At 45.2% G+C, this 21,854-nt stretch overlaps 2 protein-coding genes across 29 annotated transcripts in view; one reads left to right on the top strand and one right to left on the bottom strand.

Moving 5' to 3' along the window:
• Positions 1-11,732, top strand: part of CEP63 (centrosomal protein 63) — a 42,161-nt gene extending 30,429 nt beyond the window's left edge. For 11 of the 16 annotated variants that reach the window (XM_039489224.1, XM_039489220.1, XM_039489218.1 and 8 more), the window contains 5 exons: positions 625-822; positions 4,040-4,126; positions 6,611-6,816; positions 8,597-8,915; positions 11,187-11,732. In XM_039489224.1, coding sequence (XP_039345158.1) covers positions 625-822; positions 4,040-4,126; positions 6,611-6,816; positions 8,597-8,915; positions 11,187-11,345 — 969 coding nt within the window. In that variant the 3' untranslated portion in view covers positions 11,346-11,732. The remainder of the gene's footprint in view (positions 1-624; positions 823-4,039; positions 4,127-6,610; positions 6,817-8,596; positions 8,916-11,186) is intronic. The other 5 variants (XM_039489228.1, XM_039489232.1, XM_039489231.1 and 2 more) reach the window with 5 other exon arrangements.
• KY (kyphoscoliosis peptidase) overlaps positions 322-21,854 on the bottom strand; it is a 61,441-nt gene continuing 39,908 nt past the window's right edge. For 12 of the 13 annotated variants that reach the window (XM_039489208.1, XM_039489210.1, XM_039489207.1 and 9 more), the window contains 2 exons: positions 20,754-20,944; positions 17,399-18,882 (listed from right to left, as the gene is read on the bottom strand). In XM_039489208.1, coding sequence (XP_039345142.1) covers positions 17,981-18,882; positions 20,754-20,944 — 1,093 coding nt within the window. In that variant the 3' untranslated portion in view covers positions 17,399-17,980. Of the gene's footprint in view, positions 432-17,398; positions 18,883-20,753; positions 20,945-21,854 lie in introns of those variants that run through there. The other variant, XM_039489215.1, reaches the window with a different exon arrangement.

The following is a 21,854-nucleotide window of genomic DNA, read 5'->3' as shown; positions in this document are numbered from 1 at the left end:
TTTTTAAATACTTGGGAGGCCCTGAGGTACTACCGTGATGAGTGCTATGTAGTATCTAGACAGACAGACTCTGTGGTCCTGTAGAAATAGGTCTATAGATGAGCTATAGGTCTATACTAAACAGTTAACTGGTAAGCATTAGTCTTACCGGTTAACTGACCCTAACCATTAACCCCCAGCCCTGGGGCCGACTACACGACATAACCATTTAAATGATTAAAATTAACTTTAATGGATATTTACATCCCTACTACAGATATGGCGCTTTACAGATAGGTTGAGATCTGCGGGCTGATTTTCAGAGGGTTTAAGTGTTCACAGGTGCTATCAATGAGGGATGTGGGTGTTCAGCCCTTTTGACGGGCTTCTGCTCTGCTCTTAGTCACAACTCACTTCTTGCCCCAGCGGATAGCTGGGGAAGCAGAAGACCACTAAAGGGATGAGATAGTTTGTTATAAGTCAGGATTGAAGTACTGTATGTTAACAGAAGAGTCCAAGAAAGCTTACATACAGCTCTGCACTAGCCAATGCTAAAATTACACATAACCCATGTGTCAGCACATCTGCTTTCTCACTGATTGTCCTTTAAAAATTCATGGGTGGTTCATGCATGTCTCTCTCCAGCTGAAGGAGCAGCTGTCTCAGGCTGAACAAACTCATAACAGTGAGCTAGAAGGGATGAAAAAGGAGATCTCCCAGCTGACTCAGGCACTGCACCAGCGTGACATTGCTATCGCCTCGGCCAGCGGGTCCACTTCTGACATGGAGCAACGAATGAGAATGGAGATTGAAAGGCTAGAGAGGAAAGCTGTGGAGCACAGGGTAAAAATGACTGAAGGCTCTTTCTCTGTCTCCACGGCCCTTGAGGCCTGGGGGTTGCAGCACTGGCGCCTGCATTTTAGCTAAGCTAATGCTTTCCTTCCCTCTTGTGTTTTCAGCCTTGGGATCCAGAGACTGGCATGATCAGAGCAAGGGACTGGAGAGCCTCCCAGGGAAGCTCTCTAACCCTGTTGTGTCCCCCGTAGCCTCTCGCTTTCCTGACCAAACCTGTAGCCATTACTTGTCTTTCCTGCTGAAAGGGGTATGGAAAATAATTTCTGAGCATGGTTTGGGTGAGGAGGATCCTGTTGTAGCTGCCTATGGAGCTCTGGCATTATCCTAGGCTGTGAGTTGTGTGGAGGGAAAGGGGTAGAAAAGCTTTCCTTGAACAAAGAGGAACTCTCGACAATCTGTACTTGATCAAGGTGAATCAACTTATTGTTCCATGTGGTACCAAAGTAGCAGCAGCAGCTTACAGCTCAGTTTAGAGATTCTTAAAACAAGGGCAGAATGGTGCTGCTGTCTCTGGAAAGTCATTGAGGTAGATCTGGAGATGATGAGCAGATGAGGATTACCAAAGGAAAGCTTCATGATCCTATCCAAACTGGAGCCCCTCTCGGTAATCATCCGTATTTTGGTTTCCATGCAAATTATCTCAGTGCGAAGGAAGAATAGTAAGAGGCCAATATGGCTCCATCGGGAGCTCTGTAACGACCTGAAAATCAACAGAGAATCCCACAAGAAGTGGAAACGTGGATGAGTTACTAAGGAGAGGTGCAAAAGAATATCACAAGCAAGGAGGTACAAGATCAGGCTAAAGCACAGAATGAGTTGCACCTTGTAAGGGACATAATAGGCAATAAAAAGAGGTTCTTCAAATATGTTAGGAGCAAAACAAAGATGAAGGAAACTAGGTCCTTTACTTAGAGGGGAAGGAGAGATAAGAAGCTACATCAAGAAAGTTGAGGTGTTTAATGACTATTTTGCTTCAGATACTCAGCACAATGAATGTTAACAAGGGGGAAGGAAGGAACACAAGCCAAAATAGGGAGAGAACAGGTTGTAGAAGTGCTTGGCCGAGGCTCATCCCTCCGTGGGGCTGTGGGGTATCATCCCACCACCTTGCAATAGTTCGCTATGGGCCCAGGCCCTGGGTCAGGGCGGGGCAGCAAACACATAGTCTGGAGCTCAGGCTTCTGAGCGTCTGGGGTGAGGGGGAGACGGCAACCCGTTAGTGGGGTGGCAGGGGGGGATGCAGGCCCACCCACTCCTCTGCGTCCCAGCCCGGGGCCCTAACAGCGGCAGAAAACTTGCTGCTGTGTCAGTGGGGATCCTGACCGCAACACACTGACATTGGTTCGGGCAGAGCTGTGGCCAGACCAGGGTCGACTGTCCCCGGGCTACTTCTGGACTCCCCTTTGTAAGGTACCTGTGTTAAGGCAGCGTCCTCGGAGGTTTCCAGCACCATCGGTTCCTCTGGGTAACTGGCGAGGGGTAGGCTCGGTGGCTCCTCAGGGTAGCTTACAAGGGGTAGGCTTGGCTGCTCCCGGGGTAGCTGGCCAGGGATGGGCTTGGCTGGCCTGGCCAGTCCTCATGTCGGCTGCAGCCCAACCCGGAGCTAGGCCATAGGCATCTGGCCTCTCCGGCAGCTGGCCTTCAAGTGAGCTCTGCAGTTGGGCTTTTCTACTTCCTGTCCTGCACCGTGCCCTCTGGGGGGCGGGCGCAGGATCCACTGGCTCTGCCCACGTTGGTCCTAGGGAAGGCTCGTCCCTCTGCGGGGCTGTGGGGTGTCCCACCGTCTCGCTACACAGATGTATTCGAGTTGGCAGGGCCTGATTAAATTCATTCTAGGGTCATTTAAGGAGCTAGCTGAAGAATCTCAGAACAGTTAGAAATTATCTTTTGAGAACTCCTGAAGGGCAGGTGAGGTCCCAGAGGACTGGAGAAGGGCAAACATAGTACCTAGCTTTAAAAGGGGGAATAAAGAGGACCCAGGGAACTTTGATACCTTGCAAGATGCTGGGACAAAGTATTAAGCAATCAGTTTGCAAGCATCTGGAGGATAACAGGGTTATAAGGAATAGTCAGCATAGATTTGTCAAGAACAAATCATGCCAAACCAACCTAATTTCCTTTTTTGACTGGGTTACGAGCCTGGTGGATAGGGAGGAAGCAGTAGAAGTGATATCTCTTGATTTTCGTAAGGCTTTTGACACAGTTCCACATGATATTTTCATAAGCAAACCAGGGAATTGTGGTCCAGATGAAATTACTATAAGGGGAATAACTGGCTAGGTGGTAATACTGCTGAAAGGATCAGGGGATTAGGGGATCACAAACTGAATGAGTCAACAGTGTGATGCAGTTGCAAAAAAGGCTAATGTCATTCTGGGGTGTATTAACAGGAGTGTCATAATGTAAGACATGGCAGGTAATTGTCCAACTCTGCTTGTATTGGTGAAGCCTCAGCTGGAGTAGTGTGTTCAAAACAGGGCGCCAAACTTTAGGAAACGTGGACAAATTGTTGCTCTCCTTTGAACTCTCTCCAAATGTGATTAAAAAGGTTTAGAAAATCTGGACTATAAGGAAAAGTCAACAAAACTGGGCATGTTTATTCTTGAGAAAAGAAGACTGAGGGGGACTTGGTAACAGCCTTAATATGTTAAGGGCTTTTATAAAGAGGATGGTGATTGATTGTTCTCCATGTCCTCTGAAGGTAGGATGAGAAGTAATAGGCTTAATCTGCAGCCAGGGAGATTTAGGTTAGATATTAGGAATAACTTTCTAACTATTAATTAAACTCTGGAATAGGCGTCCAAAGGAAGCTGTAGCATCCTCATTATTGGAGATTTGTAAGAACAGGCTGGACAAACACCTGGTCAAGGTGGTCAAGGTTTAATTGGTCCTGCCTCAGTGCAGGGGGCTGGAGGTGATGACTTTTCAAGGTTCCTTCCAGTCCTTCATTTCTATGATTCTGTTAATTCAATTTGAGATGTCTTACATTAATTAGACTTCAGCAATAAAATCCTATAAACCAATGTGAAAATAGGCTGGCTTGGACTGCGTACAAGTAAATAAGTTGTAGAGGTGTCATTGCAAACTTAGTGGGGACTACAACACAGAACTTGCTTCGTAAGCTACATTAGCATTTGAGCTAAAAGTGAGAAAAGATAGCATGTAGGTCTTTGATTAGTTATTTGTGTTCATCCTGTCTTCTCAGGTGATTCTGGTTCAGTTGGAAACCCTGAGGCTGGAGAACCGTCACCTCTCTGAGATGTTGCAGAAGGTGGAGTCTAGTGTGTTGGGGGTATGGAATGTGGAATAGCAATTAGAAGACCTAGCATCGTGGTGGTGGGCTGTGTGGTAGCAATAGTATTAGCACTTATATATAACGCCTTCCACACCTAACCTGTCAAGTGCTTGATAAAGTTGGATAAGCATCATTCCCTCCTGTTGTACAGTTGAGGAAAGTGAGACCCAGAGATTATGATGATAGCTTGCTCTTATATAGTGCTTTTCATCAGTAGATTTCAAAGGACTTGAGAGAGGAGGTTGATATCATCATTATCCCTATTTCACAGGTGGAGAAACTGAGGCACAGAAAGGGGGAGGTGACTTGCTTAAGGCCACCCACCAGACTGTGGCAGAGCTGGGGATAGAACCCAGGACTCCCAATCACTGGTTCAGTGCCCTAGCCACTGGCTCCTGCTGCCTCCTGTCATCACGTTGTAGTAAATACCATGTTTTTATCAGCTTGTCTTCTAGCTTTGAGCTGATTCAAGAGTCTGAGTATAAATCCCGGATGCCTCCTCCACAAGTTTGAGAGCTATAAGTACTCTGGCTCTTGCAGTTACTGCACTGAAAATACATTTTACTTCCTGGTGAGAGGGAATTTGATAGACTTTCCCCCCTCTCTTTAGTCAGTAGGCACTGGCAGAGATGTGGTGTTGAAGAACATCATGTAAATCTACAGAAAATCTATTGGACTTGCTGCTACCACTAGATGCCGCTTTGGGCGGTAGTTCTGAATAATAGGGAGGGAGAGAAAGATGGGGCTTAGCATAAAGGCTGGAATATACTGGTTACTATTGCAGAGATTTCTCAGAGCAAAACATCCTTTCAGCCTGGGTTACTCCCCACCTGTGCAATGCACAGGAAATTAAAATCAGTGACACTAAAATGAAGTAGCAGCAACATTCCGAAGGAAGATATTTCGGTGGCATTTTATTTTAGTGGGTGTAGGATGGAATTAATGATGTCTGCTTTGTAGGCAGTATTTTACATAACCAAAATCAACATGTCGTAGGGGGAGAGAGAGCTGGATTCAGGCAACAGAAAACCTATTAGAGCTGGTTGGGAATATTTTATCCAAACTTTTTTTCAGGGGAAAATATGAGGGGAGAATACAAATGTTCAGTTTTTTATCATGTTTTTCAACCAGCTCTAAAATATACTAAGCTGTCGGGAGTCCACAGTTTGCTCAAGAGAAACAGTTGTGTACTAATCTGTCAGGAGACTCCCAGGAACTAAGGACCATCCCAAACCTAAGAGCAGGGGGTTGGACTAGATGACCTCCTGAGGTCCCTTCCAACCCTGAGATTCTATGATTCTATGAAACCTCACCATCTTCCCATTGAAGTGCTAGGCACACATGTCCAACCTGCTTTCTTTAATGTAAACAGAGAGTCGCACAGACCTCTTCAAAAAAAAAAAAAAAACAACAACCAACCCCTGACAACCCCACCAAAACACAATTGCATGCTGCATACACAGTTCTCCTCCCTGGGTAGAGGATGAGAAAGAGAACAAAGCACTACGTGGCAGATGTTCGTCTCATTGCTTAATGATAGTGCTGAGATACTGTGGCCATAAGGACATGGTAAGAACCTGAACAGAATGGAATAGACCGTGATCTTAGCCAGTTTGAATTGCCAAGCCTGTCAGCAAGTTGAAGACTAACTAGTGGGCTCTGAACTTTTTCCAAGGTACAGCTTTGGGTTTGTCTGTGAATGGACAAAAAGAAAGAGGGGGAAAGTCTATAGAGGGAAAAACAGTTGGGAAATAGAAATTTCCTTTCCCCAGTTAGAAAAGGGGGCAGGGAGAGAACTAGATGCCAAAAACTGAATCACTATAGTTGTGTACAAACAACCCATTCCTGCTTTTGAAAGGCTTAACAATGTAAGTAATGTGTGAAATTCAGAGAAAAGATTGGAAGTGGCATTTCAGATCTAGATACATTTCTGCTCATGGCCACAGACCTGGCAATGGCTGGGGGTGGGTGGGGGGGAGTTTCTTTTGTCTATAAAGGGTTCTTGGAGGCAGAATTCTAGATTTGTCAGTCCCAGGTCATTACTTTACCACTTTGCTGCAGCAGGAAAGAAGTCGTTCCCTGTGTAAAGCCCATTCAAATAAATAGAAGGTGCTTAGTACATCTAGCCACACCAGTGCAAACACACGTGTTTTGGGTATACCTGAGGAGTCATTTAGCAGTTAAGTGACTCGGCTTCAGAGTTTACACCCAGCTGAGATGAATGAAGGAAATTCACATCTCTGCTTATTTGATTAGCTCATTCTGTCTGGTTGCAGACTCAATAAGAGAGCAGCAGCAATTGATTTACCCTCTGGAGGGGAGGCTAGTAAAAAGCCTGGAAATTTCACTCCTTAAAATGGGACTCCTAGAATACGTTCTAGGAAGAACGTGGTCCATCTGTGCTCTGGATCTAGATTATCTCTGTCAAAATCCTGAAAAATAGAAGTTTGGATTGACTTCAACATCTCTCCCTTTTGTTAGGCAAAAGATGTCCCTGTAGCAGACATCCAAGAAAGCTACACCACAGCACTAAATAAATTAGAGGCTGAGAATCAGCAACTACAGAAGGATCTGGCAGAGACTAAAGCTAAGTTAGAGTTCTCCACTCAGATCTGCCGGGACAAGTGTGAGAGCATCATGCAGCAAATGCAAAGCAAAGTGACTGAGATCAAGGATACAGAAAGCAGGTAAGAGCATGACATGGGGACAGAGGTTTTATTATTATTATTATTATTATTATTTATTACAAAGAAAAGTAGAAGGCAAACGAATAGGTGCCTGATGACACATTCTGTACAGAATATCTACCCCAAAACTCTTACAGAAGGCCATTCTGGAATTTGCCGTTGTGCTTTAAATGGAGCAATAGCTGTTAGTCCCTGTTATCTTCGTTCTGCAGTGCTGGCTGGCCTCTTAGGCTACGTCTACATAGCATTTTGGATTTGACAGTGGGGCTCCCAGCCTGGGCTGACAGAGTTTGGTTAGTGGGGCTTGCACTAGCAGTCTAAAAGTAGCTGTTCAGACAGCGCTTTGACTGTGCACCTCGGGCTCTGAAGTCTAGGGAGGGGGGCTGGACTTCAGAGCCCAAGCTGGATCTACAAAGTACAGTCTACACAGCTACTTTTAGACCACTAGTGTGAGGCCTGCTAACCTAAGGGTATGGCTACACTTGAGAGTTGCAGCGCTAGGAGTTACAGCGCTGGTTGTCCAGCTGTGCAGGGACAGCGCTGGTGTGTGGCCACACTCACAGCTACCAGCGCTGCAGTGTGGCCACATTTGCAGCATTTGCAGCACTGTTGGGAGTGACGCATTATGGGCAGCTATCCCAGCGTTCAAGTGGCAGCAACGTGCTTTTCAAAAGAGGGGGGTGGGGTGGAGTGTAGTGTGACAGGGAGCCGGGGGGAGAGAGAGAGAGAGAGTGGATTTTTGGAGCCAACACTGTGTATCGGCTCCCTGACTTGCAAAATCAGAAACTTTTTCCGACCCCTTACTCTTTAACTGCAAAAGCCTGCAGACCAGATAAGCAGCTGCCGACTCCCTTTCTCGCTGCTGGTCAAGCAAAAAGCAAACACTCAACCCCTGTGAATCACGCAGGGAGGGGGATATCTCATTTGATTGTTCACAGATTGATCACAGCAAACAGGAGCTGTGTTTGTTTTTTTAGATAAGCAGCTCCCGAAGCCCGAAGCCCCGTTCACAACAAAACAAAGAGAGGCTGCATAACAAAACAAAGGGAATAATTTAGTTAAAAGCATTCTGGGATATCTCCTAATACCCTGGAGGCCAATAACAGCGTTGGTGTGTGGCCACACTTTACGACCAGCGCTGCAGAACCAGCGCTGCAATGCTTATTCCCCAAGCAGACCCAGGTGTACGGCCAGCGCTGCAGCCAGGGAGTTGCAGCGCTGGCTGTGCCCTGCAGGTGTGGACAGTTACTAATTGCAGCGCTGGAAAGCCTCCACCAGCGCTGCAACTCTCAAGTGTAGCCATACCCTAAGTCTGTCAAGTCGGGCTGGACAACTCACTGCTGCAGGCTGTGTAGACATGCCCTTACTGGTGCTCTTCTTCGTTGCTGCTATGCTTAGCTGCTTTTGTGTAGCAAAATTGGCAAAATGAGCACATATGTGAAGCATGCATGCATTCTCCTCAGTTAATTTGTACTGGTTGTTGTAGAAGAATTAGCTGTGGCACAGGAAGCTGTGGTTGTAATAGGATGTTCCACAGACTGTAATACTTAAAATGACCAGAACAATAGAATAAATGGTGTTGTGAATTCACTGGAGACTGGATGTACTTCTGGGGTCTTGTGAAAACAAGTGATAGCAGCCAGTTTGAATTGCCAAGCCTATCAGGAAAGTGAAGACTAACCTCTCTGAACTTTTCCAAGAATAGGCCCTTGCATAAGATTTGTAAAACAGAGCCAAACTGTCCTGACTTTAGATTTGTGCTTTCTGTCCTGCTCTCCAGAAGAACCCAGGAGCTGCAGCACAAACACGAGGAAGAAAGAAGGAAACTGCAGGCCAGGCTTGAAAAGACCATTCAGCACTACAAAGGGGAGATCCAGACTCTGAAAGCCCAGCATGTGTCACCTGGGATGGGCGCTGTGTCTGGTGCAGCAGGTGGACTGAGCCCCCACATCAGCAGGAGCAGCTCTAAGGAATCCCTGTCCTCTGACTCACTGCTGGGAGCAGACCCTTTGCCCCCTGCGCTGGATGGAAAACAAGATTTCACTGATGATGCATCCAGGGAGTCAGTCTCCAGTCAACAGAGAGAAGTTGTGCCCTTGGTAAGTAGTAATATAGGAGCTGTTGGTCACTGTTCAGAGAGAAGGGATATAGTCAGGATTCTCCATTCTCTTATATGACAAATATAAGCAGGTTTCAGAGCCCACCTTTTAAACACCACCATACTGTGTGTGTACGTATAGGTACATTGTAACCCAGAGCCAGGAAAGCAAATAGTACAGAGATGCTGAATACTCTAAGAACTAGGATGACGGTTTGGAATAAGATTATTTCCCAGAACACTTTGGGGCAAGACTTTCTGCTGAAATACAAATTCTAAACTCCAAGTTGGTTCAGCTTGTAGTGAACTGCTCCTTGATACCAACTGACGTAAGCAACCCGCTTCAGTTATTAAATATTCTGTATCAGTATCTGGTGAAACTTGGCTCAGGCATTTAATATTTTGTAGGGGAGGGAAAACTGCTATGCTGAAAATATAGTGGATGGGGAGGATGAAATTAAATTTCTGAGGTAGGAAATTAGTTCACATATATTTTTCCTAGTACTGATTGGAGGACACTTGGAGTTTTTTGGTTCTCCCCACACCATACACTGTACTTTGTCACTATTTTATGGCTCTTCAAGGGCTGCCACTGGTAGATCACTCCCCTACAGCATTAGCAGAGAAAGGGAGCTTGCCAGCAGGCAGCATTTGTCACCAAAAAAAAGAGGTGATTGGAGAAGTGGTAGTAAACTGGATGAGACTAGCCGCTGCATATCTGTGAAAGGCCAGGATTTTCCGTCTTGGGTGAAATCCAAGAGGCTCTCTCTGGATGTGGAAATCACCAATTGCCTTCTCTTGCCAAGAAATTGAAGGCAGGCTTTCCCTGATGGACAGCAGCTCCTTCCTGATCTCATATTTTATCTCCCCTCCCCCCACATTCCCTTCTCTGAAAGTCTTCTCTCATTTTTAATGTAGTTTAAAACTTAGCTTCCAAAGCTCGCCCCATGAAAGGGGGACATGTCTGGGGGAGGCAAATGAGTGGCAGAACCAGCTTCTGTTTTTATTTGAAAGAATACATGGCAATTTATCAATAAGAACTGGCTGAAGAGGAGTGTGATGGGAGCTCAGTGCATTCCTCCCAGCTGCATGGGACTCATGCCTCAGAAACCTGTAATGTTCAAGGAGGCAGTACAAAAAAGAAAGCAGGGACTTCATAGTCTGCTCAGAAACTCATTCCCGCAGTGGGGAGAGACAGGCGGCAGCAGGTGCGTGAGTAACATACACAGGAAAAGGTGGCTAAACTCAGGTAATAAAACCATTGTAATGATTTAAACTTGCATTAGACAGTGGTTTTATACAACCTCTTTCATAGTTTTGAGTTACCCTAAAGCTGTGTAGAAAGTTCAACACTGAGTATGAAATCCTCGCCCCATTGAAGTCAACAGGAATTTTACCACCAACTTCCCCAGGGCCAAGATTCCCCCTAGAAGTGTGGTGGTTGGGTAGGTAACTGTGGAAGTCATTTTCCATGCAATAGTAGCTCCCACTCAGCCCTGGACGTGTGAAGTCCTTGTTATGGAGAGCAGTTACATGTGCCACGGTAGTGTTATGGGATTTTTCTCTGCTGTTGGAGACTGGCTGAAGCTACCTGGAGAGTCAGTATCTCTCCCTGTGTGCCCTACAACTAGCAACTAGGACTGAATTGTTGTATCCGTGAGTTGTCTAAGCATGAGACCCCGGTGCCTGACTTGGCCCAGAGGAGGGAATGTCAACACAATTCATGTAGTGCTGTACTTTTTGAAAGTATGACTGGAATCCTGTTTTTGCTGACCTTCAGGCTGGCACTCTTTTACTGTGACCGACAGGCTGGAAGCATGCCCAATCTCTGCATTGTTGATTTTATATTACTTCTGGCTTTTTGTGGCATCCTGAGGGCCTTGTCCCTTGCTCATTCAAAATCTAGCCCCTTGCTGAGCGGCAAGGGACTTAGGAGCAGATGTCCCGGCTATGGTTCTTCCAGTGAGGCTTCTGCTCCTAAGTCATTTGTTAACTTAGCCACTTGGAACCTCACTTTTAGAACGTCACTGTTTCCAGCTGACCTTTTAAGGTTCCTAATCTGCCACCTCAATAAGTTCCATAATGACATAACTTAGATTCTAGGTTCCCTGAACATGTTGAAACTGCTTGTGATTCAGTACAGTTTCACTTGAATTAAATGCACAGTTTTCCCCCCCGCAGTCGAATGCCAGAATATTGCATCTGTTGAAGCCTCCTGCTGCAGTTTATTTGTGTGTCCATGAGCCCCGTTAACATCTCTGTTTTCCTTTAGTGCCCCCTGCCTACAGCTCCAATTGGCTCAATAGCAGCAAGGTTTTTGGAGGAGGAGGAAGTGAGATCTCAGCATATCCTGGAACGCTTAGATGCTCACATTGAGGAACTGAAAAGGGAGAGCGAAAGGACAGTGAAACAGTTCACACGCCAGAAGTAACAGCTCTTCAAGGTCTCTGGATTTGAAGACTGGTTTAACTAAACCACATCAAACTGAGGGGGAAGGTACTCATGAGCCTAATATAACTCAGAGCTTGCAGGAGAGATGTCCCCTCATTCCCCAAGCTGAATTAGCAGTGTGGAAAACAAGGAAATCATGCTCGTCTCTGGAGCAAAACACTTTGCCTGGCGGGAGTGATTGTGCTGGTGAAAGTACATCTCCATCTGAAACACTGGCCCAGGAGGCTAGAGGTCTCTGTTCCAGGAGAGTGTGTGTGTGTTCACTGCCATGGAGATTGTGATGTCTTCCCGGAGTAAATTCCAGTATAAACTATTTATTGAAAATTATTTTTTATCTGTAAAAAGGATAAATAAAAGCAAAAGCGGAAAAATCCTTTCTCCCTGTTCTCATTTCTACTCCTCTTCCCCCCACCCCCACCCCCCAAGGCACAAAGTAAATTGTTTTCAGCCAGTGAGTTTTCATTTGTATCCCATCTCCAGGGAATTAATCTGACCATCTGCTTCCCAGAGTTGTTACGCTCTTTAAAAACAAACAAGGTATACAGCAAGCCTAAGTGGGGGAGGAAACACTTTCCAAATGAAGCTGTCCTCTCCTAGTGTACTGTTGGTAAATATTTCCTGGAGCTTCATGCAACTCCTACACCCGGCTGCTTGCGTGCTGTGCTGTTCATTTCCATCCGCTTCCATCTTGCTTTTATATTGCTTTCACAGATACTGAGGCAGCAAAATACTCAAGCAGAAAACAAAGAAAGGTGGCAGAATTCTCACTATGGTGATGGATATAAAAGAGGCGCAGTTGGAACAGAAGGTGAAGTGAAGTGTAAGGGATAAACACACGTGAATGAGAGCCACTATATTTATACAACAGCTGTATTACAGAGCACTGAGCCGCTGGTGGGAATTGTAAGAGTGGCTTTAGGAGTCAGGTCAGTGTGCCAGATAGCTTCTGGGAAGTTGTTTCATTCTGACAGGAGGAGTACATCTTAAGGCACTTGTCCTTAACTGTTTTCAGAGTGTGTTCTGTCACATCTAAGGGAACAGATTGGAGACCAAGCCTCATGCTTTTTTTGTTGATAATGAATTCCTAATCCACCCTCACCAGCTCTTTTGCTTTATGTACTAGCCTCATTTATAAAGTGGATCGGATTGGCTAACCCAGTCACGTGGCAAGGTGGTGAGCTAATGCTGCCACATAGCTCCAGTAAGAGTCCTCACAATGAATAGACCACTGAGCCAAAGTTATTGTAATAATTTGTCAGCTGACAAATCAGAAAGGGTTTTATGCCCCTGTTCTATATTAGGTGAGAGATTCAAAGATCCCTAGGGGAGTTAGGTTCCCAGTTGCCATTGAAAGTCAATGGGAGTTGCACACCTAACTCCGTAGGTCCCAGCCATTGTCTTTCCTCCTGCTCCTTTGTTGTGCTTCCTTTTCTTGCTGCTCAGACTCCACCCTCCCATTCCATCTCCCTCATGCTCATCTGCCCCTCCTTGGCAAGGCTGTGGGTTCCCTGAGCGTGGTCCAGGTGGGCATTGATCTGCACTACTCAGCACCCTGCTGCATTAGCTTGACTCATAAATGCAGCTTGATTTTAAATGTACACTGTGCAGTATTGGCGTCTCCATCCCCACATTTGCCACTCCCTGTTTCTCTCTGTCCTTATTAGTTTTCCACAACTTTTCATCAGTTTCACACACTGAGAAGACCTGAAATCACAGACCGCATGAAGATTTGCCATAAGCAATAATCAGCTCCATCGATCCAGACCATCCAGTGAAGGTGGTAAGTAATGCCTGTCAAAACAAAGGCGTTATATTCTGTTGTTGGAAGCTTTTGCCTCATTCCCTCCCCTCTCAAAATTATGAGTCACTGTATGTTTGAAAGCTCTCCTACGTTGCCTGGGGAATTTAAAAATGTGGAAGATTTGTGGATCTCACCAGCTGTCCTTGATAAATGTAAATGATGGTTCTAGAGCCATTCCAGAGACTGTTGTGTCATACAATGGGACCTAGTGCCCTTTTGCAATGTGATATTTATTATGGACACTCCTTTTCCCATATAACATATAGGGCCTGAAATCACACTGTGGTGGCAGGATTTTCCAGCATGCATAGTGATGGTCTGACTCTCCTCTGGCTCTGACTTCAGTTGGAACAGAGGCAGGTCAATGAAAACAACTCAGCAAGGCCCTGTACATAGGCTAACCACTTGGGCCAAAGGGGCAACAATAGCAAAGGATCTCAAGGCTTCCATGAGCTGAATAATATACACATTAGGGTGGTGGAATCTTGGCCATTATCTAGTCAGTGGCAAAACTTCGATTGACTCCAATAGGGGCCAGGAGTTTGCTCTGTGATTAGCAAAATCTGGTAAATCCTGAAGTAGATGATGGTTGCAGATGAGCAACACTAAAGGTTCTCATTTGTATAGAGCCTGTGCATAGATGACTAGAGAGGAAAGAAACTTAACAGACAGACCGTGCCATAAAAGGAGCGATTACCCCAGTTGCATCAGGCTGGGTTACACAGCCACACTCTGAGATATGAAGCCAATATGCCATTCGCTTGCATTTTATTATAGTGCATGAAAATACTATTCCATCACCATCCCATGCACCTAAATACGCTATTACATTTGGACCATTATTGAAGAAATTAGCTATAATTGATAGATGGAGGAGCTGAGAGGCAGTTATCAAAGTTCTTCACTTGTATGTGTGTAGAATAATTTTCCAATATCAAAAAGGATGAGACCTCTGACATTAGCAAATCACAGCTGACAATGTAAATTCTTAGCTCAGAGTAATTACTTCTCTGCATGGCACAGGGTTACAGAAACTCTCCCAGTCCCCTTTCAGACTGAAGGATAATAGTCCATTTGAATTGGTGGGGAGAGTTGACATCAATAATGTGCGCTATAAAACTGTAAAGTGTACCTGTCGTTTTGTGAGGAGGAGGAGGAATAGGGTTGTTTATCCTGGAGGCAGATGGCAAAGTGAGTCCAGGCTTTATGGTACTTTTATCTGGGGCTGCAGGGTTTCCGTGCATTCATTTATGAATGTTGAACATCCCTCGGAATAATTACTTGGTCCTAGCAGTTTTATAATTAAGCTGGAAATTTTTTTTTGTCTTTGAACTCATCCTTTTAATAACACCAAACGTTTGCCTTCTGTTTCATTTAAAAAAATATGTGGAAACCAACTTGTAGTGAGTTGTGCCTTGATTTCTAGTCGTACCACATGTAAGGGAAAGGCTGCCATCTTGGCAAGACTTTTAATGCTGGTCTCAGCAGATATGTGACAGGGCATCAGATGTACAGTAGATTGTTCCTTATCCATATGTGATATTGCATCTAGGTCATGTGTCTAGTTAATCCAAGGGGTGAGGGTGTACAGAGAGAGAGAAAGACTAAAACAAATTGGCTGCTTGTATTGAGGGTAATAACAGTATCCTATAGCCCCGGGGGAGAAAATGAGTCCTGGAGACTGTTGTGATAGGTGATGGGAAATCTGTACAAAGAAACTATTTTTACTGCTGTTGCTCTCTGAGCATCTGTTACATGAGTAGTTTGGGATTCTCCTGCCCCAATTCCAGCCAGGGCCGGCTTCAGACCCCAGCGTGCCAAGCGCGCGCTTGGGGCGGCATTTTGCCGGGAGGGTGGCAGGCAGCTCCGGTGGACCTCCCGCAGGCATGCCTGCGGAGGGTCCGCTGGTCCTGCAGCTCCGGTGGAACTGCTGCAGGCACGTCTGCGGGAGGTCCACAGGAGCCGCAGGACCAGCGGACCCTCCGCAGGCATGTCTGCAAGCGGTCCCCCGGAGCCGCGGGACCGGCGACCGCCAGCGCGTGCATGGGGCGGCGGAATTCCTAGAGCCGCCCCTGATTCCAGCTTCCTTCTTCCCACCACTTTACCTGCTGGGTGAAGGTCTAGGGACTTTCTTGTGACAAGCAGAGTTTTGGTAAGAGGAGCCAGAGCCGTGTCTCCGTCTAGCCCAGAGGTCAGCAACCTTTCAGAAGTGCTGTGCCAAGTCTTCATTTATTCACTCTAAGGTTTTCGCGTGCCGGTAATACATTTTAATGTTTTCAGAAGGTCTCTTTCTAGAAGTCTATAATATATAACTAAACTATTGTTGTATGTAAAGTAAATAAGGTTTTTAAAATGTTTTAAGAAGCTTCATTTAAAATTAAATTAAAATGCAGAGCCCCCCAGACCAGTGGCCAGGACCCGGGCAGTGTGAATGCCATGGAAAATCAGCTCGCTTGCCGCCTTCAGCACGCATGCCATAGGTTGCCTGCCCCTGGTTTAGCCATTTGCAGGGGCTTTACTATGGTCAGACTTTGGGAGCAAGCATAGGCTTCTGGGAGCAGCCTGTATCTATGGGCAGGTCTACACTACGGGGGAAAATCGATATAAGATACGCAACTTCAGCTACGTGAATAACGTAGCTGAAGTCGAAGTATCTTATATCGAATTACCTACCGTCCTCACGGCGTGGGATCGATGTCCGAGGCTCTCCATGTCGACTCCGCTACCGCCGTTCGGGTTGGTGGAGTTACGGAGTCGACAGGAGCGCTTTCGGGGATCGATATATCGCGTCTAGATGAGACGTGATATATCGATCCCCGAGAAATCGATTGCTACCCGCCGATACGGTGGGTAGTGAAGACGTACCTTATGTGTTGGCCTGGTCTGTAGAGGCATGGGGCTGGCTGCTGGACCCTGAGCAGGAATACTTGCTGGGAATGAGGGCAGGCTGTAGGACTGCTCCTTGGAATCACATTCAAGGTAGGCTACTGGCAGTCCCAGCTCTGGCCACATTGGATTCTGATGCCACAGTGATTCGATGGAACTCGTGTAAGTGAACATGCCAAACTAGTCATTTCAGATACTGCAATTCCCAGTGGCTAAAGGCCAGCCAGAGAGGTAACAGTTCACCAAATGGGCTGTGTATGCCTGGGTGGAGCTGAAACACTGTAAGAACCCACTTGTATGAAATCAAAGATCTCTGTCAAACCTCGTGGCCTTCTCCAGCTGAAAGCTGTGGTCCAAGGGAAAAGGCATTCCTCTGCCAGAGGCCAAAATAAAGCAGGACATGCTTCAACCAAGGCCCACAATAATGTTGTCATAGCAATCTTGGCTTAGTCTTCACAGAGCTTGTCAGAAAGGGTTTCCCTTTCTTCTGTCTGCATCCCTACTGTGTTATGTATTCTGCTCTCCAGGGAATCAGCTCCCTGCTGCTGGGATTAGCATTTCTGGGGGAGCAGCTGCCAGTCTACCCAGCCCCATCATAGTCCAGAGACAGTGGGCTGCCTGAGGGGGGCTTTACCTTGCTTTTAGATGCTGCATGGAGTCCCTTCAGCACAGCACAGTGCACACAGTCCCCCAAGCACTGCTTTCCCTGGCATTCTGGAGAATGAATTGCCAGACAGTATTTTTGCCAACAGAAGGAGCTCAGATTGTTCCGTGAGTGCAATAACTAGAATGAGAAATTATAACTTTTTTGTTTTGGGGAAAAAAAATCAAGTTAAAACAAAATGCTACCGCTTGGAACATACTGAAAAATATGCACATTGACATTTTCATGAAAATGAAGTGTATTTTGTGGTGGGTTTTTTTTTTTAATTTTTCATCAACTATTAAAAGTGAGACCACTCAGACTACTTCTCTTGCCTTCTGCATGGAAGTTTCTCTATGAACAGGACATCTATCAAAATTATAGTTTCCTATGGGATATTAGCAATAATGTGTTTCTGTAGGGACCCAAAGTTCCACTGACTATGCCTATCAGGGCAATACCCCAGATATCCCATCACACTCAGCAGTTCTATCTTGAACAGACAGGTTGGGTTCTTTTTAAATGTTGGTTTGAGAACTAACATTATTCCCAGTTTAACTGTGACCTTACATATGGCAGACAGCTCCTTTTGTGGTTGAGATAAAAGAATCGTAGTGTGCTAGATGGAATTGAGTTACCCCCTTACAGCAAAAGTGTTTACAACTCAAACATCCAAGTAATAAGGTAAAAATTAATGGTTTTTTTTATTGAATTGAATTGTGTAAAAACAGTCATTTTGCAGTATCATTTAAATTTGTAAGACAATGAAGTGCACAAGAAAGCCTTCACTTAGTATATATTCTTTCAGTAGAACATCGCTTCACTGGGATGTATTTTGTTGTTATGCTAGAGATACAGAGTCATATTGCAAAACTATAAGGTGCTTTCTTTTCCCTACCCCATGATTAATCAAATTCTTCTTGGAGTAGCCCTGATAAACCTTTTTGGTGATGCACGATAATTCAGAAACCAATAGCTACCACTGAAATGTTAATGAACCGTGGACATAAAAAGTCAATTGCTTTCCTCAAACCATTTCTCTGGAAGGTATCTCCTAACAGTGTCTATAATTAATTTGAATTCCCTACACAGCTGCTCACTTTATAACAATTACTGATTTTTGCTCATTTTCATCTTGCACTGGCTCTTTCAAAGATACCTGAATGTTGTTCTATATTTGTAGATTTGATGGAGGGAGCTAATGGGAACAATAAAATGATGTGGGTTTTAGACATGTTGAAATGTTGTTAGTTTGTGCAAGATGACGAAAAGAATGAGAGGGGGTTTACTGGGTCTCTACTTTGTATTTCAGGATGTATGAATACTGGAGATTGGCATTCTCTTGCACCATGACACACACCTCTGTGCAGCCAGAAGTATTACATGTTCCTTCCCAGTAACCATCTTTACTCAGGGTCAGAGGAGAAGTGTCTTTACCCTTAACAAATGCCTTTGCTATACTATGCAGCTTGAGCTTAAACTGAACATTGCGATTGGCTGGCAGCAGCCCAGCAAGTGGCTCCAGTAGTTCATAGCTTTCTGCCCAGTTTCTATAATTCTCTGGAAAAACTGGCCACTTCACTTCGGTGTTTGGGCAGGAGATGAGGTAGTTGAAGATGTAATTGTAATTGCCTGGGTCTGACTTCTTCTTGGCAAAGAGTCCAAGAACAAACTTTCCTGCATGGGGGAGATGGATCTTAAACTCAATTTGGTTTCCTCGATGGATTTCCATGATGTGTCTTCTTCTCATATCCTCAGTCAAGCTAGTGTTATCTGAATGCAGTGAGGGTAGGATACTTATATCTTTACCCAGCGTGAAAGTGATGGAACACCGCCCGTCGTTGGTGTGAATAATGGGGTCAGGGTGTGATGGCCTCAGGAATCCTTTCCGCTCCGTGAACCAGCTGGGTCCAACAGGCTGACGTAGGTCCTTTGGGAAACACATGTTCTTGTCCACAGAGCTGCACTCTATTGTGTATTCTAACACCTTATTGTAGTGATTCTCTGAGCCTTTGGAGGGCTTGGCAAAGATCTGTAACTTGTGATTTCCAGTCTTCTGGGGATAGATCTCCAGCTTCATCCCATTCTTTTTTAATGTCATTAAACCAGGTTCCTCATTTCCCTGCAGCTCAAACATAAATAATAGTGGAGCACGGCTCTCGATAGAAATAGTTGCTTTTCCGTTTACTGTGAAATACAAAGAAAAGAAACCTTTCAGGAGTTTCCTCCAGTTTGTTCATATAAAACCCCTGCAGAGAATGACCTGGAGGACTGAGTGACCCAAAGGCTCACCAGTCAGTGAAATGAAAGGGTTGCAGTTGGCTGGTTCTAACTTGTCAACCACCAGCCAAATCAGTGTCCCTCCCAAGGAACAAGATGGGGGTGATTGCTTTGGAACACTTGTTTATCTTATTTTATATTGAATGAGATGGAGCTGGTCAGTGCTCTTGGATCCTGCAGAAGATGGAGGCCTGTGTGAGCTCTTGTGTTACATCTCAAGCTGCCCACACTCCTAGGGACACAGGAATTGCCAGGCTGGATCAGACCCCAAATCTAGCCCAATATACAACAGAGGCCAGCACCAGCTGCTACAGAGGAAGGTCTGAGAGCTCTACTGTAGGAAGAGAGAGGATAATCTGCTCCCTGTGTTGGGTCTCATCCTGATCTCCAGTAGCTCAAGATTGGCTTAAGGCCTGAAGCATGAGGATTAATATTCATTATTGGCAACTCTGGATATTTTTATCATTCATATAACAATCCAATCCCTTTTTGAATCTTGTTAAGTGCTTGGCCTCTTGGTTGAAGCCCCTTAACAGCTTGAGCCAGTTCTGTTTTTGCAACCTTACAATAAGACCAAGATTTAAATTTAAAAAAAAAAAGGGGGGGGGGGGAGGAGGTGCTAAAATTAGGCTCCTAAATTCATAGCTAGCACCTGAATAAATGACTTATGCCAAAGGGAGCTGCTGGTGCCCAGTCCTGAAAATCAGGGTTCTTATTTAGACACCTATGGTAAATAAGGACTTAGAAGTTGAACTGCAGACACCCAGTTAAAAACTCTTGCCCTTGTTTTCTAGGTGGAGTTCAATGTTTACAGCTGTGTGATGGGGTATGTACCCAACAGAAGTAACAAAAGAGTTAACTGGAGCCAGAGCAATTAGTGTGTTGGTAACACCTGGAGGGTGAGCCAGGTACAAGTGAAGATGAAGCTGGCTGTGGGAGAGCTGGTGATGAGCATAAAGGGAGGAAGCCCAGCTGAGAAGGAAGGTGCAGGGAGAGAGAGAGAGAGAGAGGGGAAGAACTTCGTAGTCCATTTCTGGCGGCTGGAAATTGGAGGAAAGGCCTAGAAAGAGGCAGATGTACAGTGAGCCAGGTGAGGGAAAGGGACTGAAGGAGGGCCAAGGTAGGAAGAAGTCCAGGGAGGCAGCAAGGAATCTGAGGGACCAGACCTGTTGAGCTTTTGGAGCTGGGCCTCCAGAGAGAAAGCCCTAGAAGGTGTTTCTCCACACAAAAGTGGGAGGACACCATGCAGCGCCCAGGAAGGGGTGAAGAGTCTGAGGAGGAATGAGCTTAGGTAGGGACAAAGAGTTATGTTCAGTTGAGTTTATTGGACTCTGTGTGCTGTGGAAGGGTTGGGACTCTGTGACCTGACTGGAGGGTCGTCATAAGAAGAGGCAAAGGCAAAGAGGCTGAGGGGATGCTGGAGGAGGAGGGCCTGCTACACCACCCCAAGCCATGAGGGAGCATGCCAATGGTTAGTCCACTCCATGAAAAGCTGCTAATACAGGGGCTAGTTTAAGTAGCCCAATCTAATATGCAATAACACTTCTGATTTCACACCTTTGGGACTGAAACCACAAGCAGATGATATTTACTTGGGATTTCTGTAGGCCTCCAGGCCTCGTGCAACCCTGGTTTACCCCAAATAGACAAAAATTGTGTCAGTGAGGGAAGAGAGCCTCTCATGCTACCTATTTATCAGCAGTGAGTGGGAAATGTAACTCATCCAGATCTGTACAAGACACGAGTGCTCTGTAGTGTCTCCCGTTGGGTGACGTTACCTGTTTGGATGATGGGCGTTTCTGGATGTGCAGCCAGCATTCCCAGGTTGTAAAACTGAATGTTGTATAACATATTGCTCTCAAACTCTTTCAGTGTCAGAGCTGGCTTCAGGAGCTGCCAGTTGCTGTTGTCTGGGAAATGATTATTAATAAATAGGGCCGGGTGCGTAAGAAAATAAAACTCCTCATATCTGAAACAAGAGGGAAGAGGTTAGCAAAAAATGGAAAGTATTTAATTAGTTGCAGAATCTTTCAACCATACATTTCAAAAATTAAATGTAACAATATTCTAGAAGTGAAAGCAGTGTGTGGAATGTTGACAATATGCCCAACTGCTATTATCTCTTTTAATAGGGTGCTGCCATGTGAATGGTAGGGGAGAGGACAAGGGCCCATTCCTATATTGCCTGTGTAATCCTAAACTCCCAACCAAGTCCCATTTTCAGTCCACAAGGCAGTCTTTCTTTATTCAAACACTTATGCGCATGCTTATCTTTAAACACGAGTGGCCCCATTGACTTTAGGGGAAAAGTTTTCATGCTTAAAGTTAAGCATGTGCATGAGCATTTGCAGGATTGGAGCCTTAATTTGTAGATGCTCTTATGCAAATTTTGTAACATACTCCAAGGCCTCTCTCTTATATATGGAAATGTGGCCTCATATGGTCCTCTGGGATATCGGCTACAGGATTCAGACGCAGACTAAAACCATTCAATCAAAATACAAGGTCTGAGAATGATGTCCCTTTTAATTGCATTTGGGGTGAACCTTACACCAGTTTTAAAACTAATGACAAAATGCTCTTAGAAGTATGTGGTCTGATTTCTCCCCACCCCCCAGCAGCACCTATAAATGTTCGGTAGAAAAGAAATAGTCCTCTTTTTAAAAAAAAAAAAAGCCCCCAGTTTTTAATTTGCTTCTTCTTTCTGCCTCTGGGCAATTGTACTGGAATTTCCTGTTTTTAATTAAAAAAAAAATGGAGGATTTAGAAATTTTAGCCAGTTGAGTGGTTTAATATACAGGGTACACCTTAAAGCTTTCCCATTAGGCTTATAATACAGAAAGACCTCGTTTTATAGTGTTTGCTTTGAAAATTCAATC

Source organism: Mauremys reevesii, linkage group 9 (assembly GCF_016161935.1).
Source record: "Mauremys reevesii isolate NIE-2019 linkage group 9, ASM1616193v1, whole genome shotgun sequence".
NCBI lineage: Eukaryota > Metazoa > Chordata > Testudines > Geoemydidae > Mauremys > Mauremys reevesii.
The sequence above is the reverse complement of the archived record's forward strand: the minus strand, read 5'-3'. Positions and strand labels throughout refer to the sequence as shown.